The sequence below is a fragment of the Cimex lectularius genome, unplaced genomic scaffold (assembly GCF_000648675.2).
Source record: "Cimex lectularius strain Harlan isolate CLEC.00 unplaced genomic scaffold, Clec_2.1 scaffold240, whole genome shotgun sequence".
Lineage (NCBI taxonomy): Eukaryota > Metazoa > Arthropoda > Insecta > Hemiptera > Cimicidae > Cimex > Cimex lectularius.
The window spans coordinates 693,851-701,312 of NW_019392905.1; the positions used below are offsets into that span (position 1 = coordinate 693,851).

Consider the following 7,462-nt stretch of genomic DNA (forward strand, 5'->3'; position numbering starts at 1 on the left):
AAAAAAGTTAATGGCACGAGCGGGATTCGAACCCACGATCTTCGGCTAGATACGCCGCTGCTCTACCACTTGAGCTATCGTGACCTCGATCCACTCTGACATCAACTTACCGTCTCAACCCCACCATCGTGGGTTCGAATCCCGCTCGTGCCACTTTTTTTCATCTCAACTAAAAACCTTAATTAATTGTAATGTAAACAATGTTTGTAAATCCCAGGCCCTGTAGATGATCTCAGTAAAGATCTAACGTTGGCACGATAAAGAAAATGTTTTTCTGAAACCTACATCACACCACACCGCATCTCACGACTTATACAAATCTATAAAAAGAAAAGGAAAACTTGTTGAAAGATAACCTGTTTGGAGAGCTTTAAAAAAAAAATCCATAAGAAAAATTGGTTAAAAAGGACTCAAAATTAACACTTTCTATTTAATTACAGACAAGGGCGTCTCAACATGATTAAAAGAAAGTGGCAGCGTCGACTGTCGGATCGGCAGGAAAGCAACCACGTTTCAAGAGTAAGATAGATTGCTCTCGGAGGATCTGACTCGAAAGAATGGAACCATCCTCACCTGATTAAGAATAGGCCATGCGATGTTGACACATGGGCACTTCCTTTTGGGTCAAAGCCCGCGTATATGCCCAGCATGTAGACAAAAGTTGCTTTTTGGCTCCATTTAGAGTGGGAAAGCCACCCGATATTGTGCTTGAGCAGGGCAGAGAGTATTGGCCCCCTGTACCGATTCCTGAAGTAAATAGGGTTGTTTTATTGTATCAATTTTGCTGTCACCTAGAGAGTGTTGCCAGTGAATGTATTTATTGGCGTAAATGGATAGCGTGTGGGTCGAAGCCGGAATATTGAGTACCCTTCGACAATCAGTTAGGTTACTTATATAATAGGTGTAAAGGGTGATGGAAGAATATTGAGTACTTCACCATTCTCAGTGAATGGATGTAGAAAGGAAAGAATGTATTTAAGAGCGTGTGAATTTCGATGGGGGTTGAAATGTATGCTGATAGTCCCTGAATCCAACAACCTCTGTGGCTGGGGATAAGACCCAGGTATAACATCGGAGTGCCAACACTCGGGGTAGATGATCCTCAAAGCCTGCTGGTAATTCATTGTAAATTACAAAAAGTGAAATTGCCGGTAAACTGCGAGAAGTGATAGGCTCAACGCAGACCTTATCATAAATCAGTAATCAGTACAGACAGAGTAAAATTAGTGTGTAGGAGTGTACATTTATATTAAGTTTTATTATATGTATTGACTATCGTGCACAAAATGTTGTGTATAGCTGTTTCTTTGTGTAGATTTATATCAAAGCAGTTATTTTCTTTAGATCTGCTTACCAAAAAGCCCAAAATGTTGTCTGTGATTGTGTGAACATTTATATCAAAGCATCTATAAAGTTTCTTACTATGTACCATGTTACAAGCAAGTGGATAATATGTTTGGTATATAAAAATTAAGGAACAAGGAAAAAAATAAAAATACTTGTTCCTTCGTCAAACTTTCGACGAATCAGAACTTTGAAACTATTTCTAATGAATTACACGGTTGACAAATGTAAATATCTACTCACAGTATTAAAAATTATGGCTTCAACCATAACTAATTAATGAGTTGAGCTTATTAGAGGAACGAGATCGACGACCAACCTATCCTGTAATTTTAAATACTTTTTTATACTGATTTTTGTTAAACAAGCTTTTAGTTATTTTAAAACTAATATAATTTTTCAGCTAAAATTTAACTATCTGCCTTAGTTTTTCAAATCAAACTACAATTGCTGAATAAGTTTCTCTTAAATTTATCCAGGTTTTGTCGGATTTTCCTATCCAGGTTTTTTAAAATCATAAGTAAGTGAGATAAATAATAGACGTAAATAAATAGAATAAAATACTTTTTTCATATTTCCCATTATTAAGAAAATCTTATAGAGGAATAAGTAGTTTCATCGTATCTGGATTTAACGAAATCCCATTCAACAAATATAAGCTTCTACTTACAATATTAAAAATTTCAACATAATTCAACTCATAATTCATAATATTGGAATTAGATGTTTATATTTGTTAACTGTGTAAATCATTAGAAATAGTTTCTAAGTCCTGATGAAGGTGGTATATTTTTCGAAAGCTTGACGAAAGAACTGAGTGTATTTTCATTATTTAAAATTCGCCTTATCCATTATTATTTATACTCTAGTAAAACATAAAGGCTGAAATCAATCAGCTCAAGAAAATGATGAGAAATGTGTGGGGTTTAGTGACCGTTAGCCGATGATTATTTGGAGATCGTGAGGTGCGGTCTGGTGTGACGTAGGTTTAGAAAAACATTTTCTTTATTGTGCCGACGTTTCGATCTTTAGTGAGATCATATTCAGGTCCTGGGATTTATAAACATTGTTTAAATTTTACATATAGGATGTGAAAAAAAATGAATTTATACAATGCTAGAAAATTTTATTATAATATTATTTTTTTCTAGCATTGTATGAATTCATTCTTTTTTTTAAACTAAAATGTTCTAGCATTGTATAAATTAATTTTTTTTAATCTAAAATTTTCTAGCATTGTAAAAATTAATTTTTTCCACATCCAACATGTATTTGTAAAATTTAAACAATGTTTATAAATCCCAGGCCCTGAAGATGATCTCAATAAAGATCGAACGTTGGCACGAAAAAGAAAATGTTTTTCTAAATCTAAGTCCTACCAGACCGCACTTCACGATCTCCAAATAATCATAATGATGAGAGTTTTTACTATTTTATTGACCAAACAGCAATTTTTATTTCTGGGTTGACGATCTGAAAAGGTGCTTTGCTTTCTCCCTCGATAAAACGTCTGTCATCTCTTGACAATCTACGGACATGATTCACATTTTCGGCAATTCCGGATGTGGCGGTTACAATTGTTGACCTGCGAATTATACCTACAGATGGCGCCTTCTGAGAAGTACATGTAAACATTTAGTTGAAATGGTCGATTGTTCTTTTTTTTTTTACGAAAGTGCGAATGGGTGTGAGCGCGATGACTGTACAAACTGGTTTGTACATAACTCATTTGGAATCCTCTTTGTTTTCAAGTCAACTTCTCCATCCAGTTAGACAAACAGTGGGGTTACGCGGACCATACACTTTAGACGAAAGATCGATTGTTGATTCAAATTAACAGCTACTAACTAAGATTTATGACACACAACAGCAGATTTTGACAAAAGGATGAAAAACCAAAACTGCTTTTAAAAAAAAGGAATGATGGGCTGATCAAAAGTCGATCGCAGTTAGACAAACTCGAATCTGAAACATAACACCAGAAAAAATCTCTGCTTAATAATGCTTCCGTTTATCAATCACGTTACATATTTTATTATACTATACTTTTTCCTCCTTTTTTCGTTTTATCTATTTTTATTTATAATAACCAAGACACTTGTACATAAATAACGACGTTGATCAGATTGCGAAAAAAAATCTTGTGTAAGTAACACAGCATGTCTTACTGGACTAATGTTGAAATAGCTATTGTGATTTTTTTTAATATTTAGACATTATCCTTTTACTTTTAACTGTAACGAAGGACATGAGCGAAGAAGAAGGGTCATCCTCACCCGATTAACAATAGGCCATGCGAGGTTGACACAAGGACACTTCCTTTAGGCCAAAGCCGGTGTATGTGTCTAATATTTAGTGAAAGTTTCCCACCTAATTGAATGATGCAATTCGTTGGCTCCTTATAGAGAGCGCTTAGTGCCACTCGATATGAGAATAAGCGGTTCCCGTTCCTATTTTTGGAGGAAACAGGGTTGCTTGGTCTTGTAAAGTACAGATAGGTTTGTGCACCTAGCGTGTGTTGACTGTGAATGTATTTATTGGCGTGAATATATATTGTAATACGACGGTGGCGGAATACTGAGTACCCATCGACCATCGGTTAGTTGTATAATAGCTCAGACCTCGGTCTTATCCGTTCAGCCCCTAAAGAATGCCGTTTTTAAATCTCGACTCACTCTCACTCATACTTAATACATTCTTTCCTACTTACATTTACTCAACTAGGGTGGTGGAGTACTTGATATTCCTCCATCACGTCTTTACACATAATAGGTGAATATAATAACTGAAAGGTCTGTGGGTTACTCAATAACCCACGGCTCTCTGACATTATACTTTCACTCTTATAAATACATTCGTTCTAAATATTCACAAAAAAAACACTAAATGAGAATCTACAAAGTATTACTATATACAATAAAACAGCAGTTCTGAGCAGTCATTTGGATGGCACTCCTTCATGCTCACCATATAGACACAAGAAATGACATTTTTCAATTAAGTTGGATTCATAGGTCTCGAGTGTTTGATTGTATTTTATTATATGTTGTTTTTATTATTTCGCCTTCAAAAATAATCTAAAACTACCTCACAATCTGTTGATTGACCATAATCTATTAATTTGTTGTAAATAATACCTTTTTGTAATAAAAAATAAACTTTTATTTTTACCCATCTATAACTCAAAAAAAGGAAAAAAGTGTTTATTGATTTTTTTATTGTTTTGCGATTTGCAAATGGGATCATGTCTGAGATGAACTTTCCGTAAGGCGTAATATTTTCTTCCTGTGTATTTATTGCATTTATAAATTTTATAAGTGTTTATTATATTTTGGTGAGAAAAATATTTTGACGACTTGATCGTTTTGATCAGCCAAATGTTACAAATTTTAATATCATTTTATATATTTATTTACACTGTTCTTATCAGATTATTTTAATACTGATTTATTCTTGTATGTGATTAACGTGTTGTATTGATGGAAAACAGGTGAATGACTTTTTTATTCCTTCAGGTTTCTTCATTCAAGAGTTAGTTATTCAGATATCGTGAGATGCGGTCGGGTGTGATGTAGGTTTCAGAAAAACATTTTTTTTTGGAAATGAAACCTACATCACACCCGACCGCATCTAACGATATCTGAAAAACTATCGATTAACGGTCACTAATCTCTACACATTCAAGAGTTATTTATTTATTAACAATTGTGAAGATAAAAAACGTTCGGTCGATTATTATTAATTTTCTTTTTTAATAAAAAAATATTGATAATAAAAAAAAGCACGACACAAGTGCACTCTCAACACAAAAGAATGACACAACTACACAGAAAACAAACACTTTGAGCCCTGAAAATGATCTCAATGAAGATCGAAACGTTGGCACGATAAAGAAAATGTTTTTCTAAAACCTATGTCACATCAGACCGCATCTCACGATCTCCAAATAATCATTAACTAATGGTCACTAAACACCACACATAACAAAAAAGATAGGAAATATTTAATTGCAAGAATGATAAAGAGATATGTTTTGCATAAGTAGAGATGCTTTTCATTTAATACATATTTATGAATTTAAATTGATCTAATTTAGTCATATTTTTCTTTGATCGTTAATAAATCCAACCCTATCAATAATAAAATATAAGAATATTTGTATAAATTAATCCATATTTGCTTAGAGATCAAATTGAGCTTATTAATTATTTCAATTAATTATTCTTTTTATCTAAGGTTTTTGGTTGTGATGAAAAAAAGTGACACGAGCGGGATTCGAACCCACGGCCTTCGGCTCAATACATCGCTGGTTTTGTGGATGTCATGTGTAAAGTGGTTAGAACATCGACGCATTGAGCTGAAGGTCGTGGGTTCGAATCCAGCTCGTGACACTATTTTTTCATCACAACCAAAAACCTTAGATAAAAAGAATAATTAATTGGAATATTTTTAAAGTTTAAACTTTTTTTGGTACTTGGTTTTTTTTTCCACAGTACCTAAATGAAAAATTGAAATATTGAAAGATGTAACGATCTGGGAAATGTTGAGCTGATCAACCTGAACCTTGGATCTGTAAGTTATAAAAAAGTTGATTTCTGATTTACTTTCTGACTTACACAGATGAGCAATTATAAAATATTATATGCATATGTATCCGTTGTAGAGCCCTTAGGAAAGTGAAATAATACACAGAATGCTTGGCTTAGTTTCAACACCAGAACATTCATTGGACCACATCCCCGATCCTACCAAATAACAGCTGATCGATCACCTTACATCAAGGATTTAAAAGGAAAAATATTTTTCTTGAAAACATGTAGGGTAGGCGGACCAGATGTCAGAAATCGTATTTTCAAGGTGTAGACGTTGTCGGTTGCCGATAAAAAGGAACGGCGGTTCGGGTCAGAGGACGATCGGGGGAAAAGGATGTGGTTAAGGAGATTGACAATAGAGGGATTGTAACTGGTAATAAGGGTCGTCAATTTGGCCGTGGTAATAAACGAAAGGTCTATTACTTGTTTGCTGGAAGGGGAACGTCGGCTTCTTTGATGTCCCCTTTGCGGTGGGGATTGGCGTAGGCGTGACCCAGGGTAAACAGCACGCCTCCGAAGGCGTGGCCTCCCCCTCTCAGAAGCAGAAGCACGAAGGAAGCGCTTAGTCTAGTAAGAGAAGCGCGCGCGTTATGTACTCGAAATGGTGAATATGGCGGCAGAAGAAGGTCTCTTCAGGGAAAGGGAGGAACGATCCGAAGACGAGATAAGCGTAGGCTGCCCGTCCCCTGCCCAGAAATACTCCGAGTCGGAAGAAGACAGATCGAGGAGCTCGGAAGAGGACAGACAGGACGATTATTTCAAACCTCTGAAACGGTTGAAAATGATGCAGATCGAGCAGGTCAGCTACTCGATGCCCGGGAAGAAGACTAAAAGGATAAGACCCAGGAGGCAGAGCCTGCCGGACGAGCAGGCCGGTGTCAAGAGCTTTTCCATCTTGGACATACTGAACCATAGGCCGGCTCGGGAGACTCGGATCGTCCGGCCGTGGGACTTCGGGAGGGCCGAGGGCTCCTCGTGCCTCCCGCCCCCGGCTCACAGGGGGCTTTTGCCGCCCCCGCCACTGCTTTACCGCCTTCCGGCTTCTAGGCCCAAGTCCGCCGAACTTTACGAAACCTGCTCTTCCGGGAGGTCCTCGACCGCCGGATCCGACTGCTGTACCTCGCCCGATATCGTCAGCCCGCGGAGGCCACAGGCCCAACAACAGAGGAAAGGAGGCAAAAACGACACCTCGCCCCTCGACGCTCTGTTCCAGATGACTTCTAAAACTTTCGAAGAGTTAAACGGAGAATCTCAAGGTATGTTGACCATATTTACCGCCGGCCGACGGATTAATGCTACCGACTAATACTTTGCTTTCGAATCAACACAAACATTGATAGGCCAGTGATATCGCAAACCGGACAGCTAACACTATATTAATGATTCTTCTTCTTTAATTTTTCTTTATTTTGATAATCACGGGTCAATCAGAATGAATGTAATACATTGCAGTGAAAACGACGGTACTAGCTATTTTTGTCTTTGGATATTTGTGTACATTTTGTCCGGATTTAAGCGGGATAATA

The 7,462-nt window shown here is 36.7% G+C and overlaps 1 protein-coding gene across 1 annotated transcript; it reads left to right on the forward strand.

Moving 5' to 3' along the window:
* Positions 1-6,416: 6,416 nt before the first annotated feature.
* On the forward strand, positions 6,417-7,257 carry LOC112127800. Its single transcript, XM_024229246.1, has one exon. It carries the CDS (start codon positions 6,538-6,540, stop codon positions 7,240-7,242), a length of 705 nt encoding a protein of 234 aa, XP_024085014.1. The 5' UTR covers positions 6,417-6,537; the 3' UTR covers positions 7,243-7,257.
* Positions 7,258-7,462: the final 205 nt, after the last annotated feature.

What these genes read in the sequence shown, in the direction of transcription:
- LOC112127800 (XM_024229246.1), top strand. Translation starts at nt 6,538, where the DNA reads ATGGTGAATATGGCGGCAGAAGAAGGTCTCTTCAGGGAAAGGGAGGAA.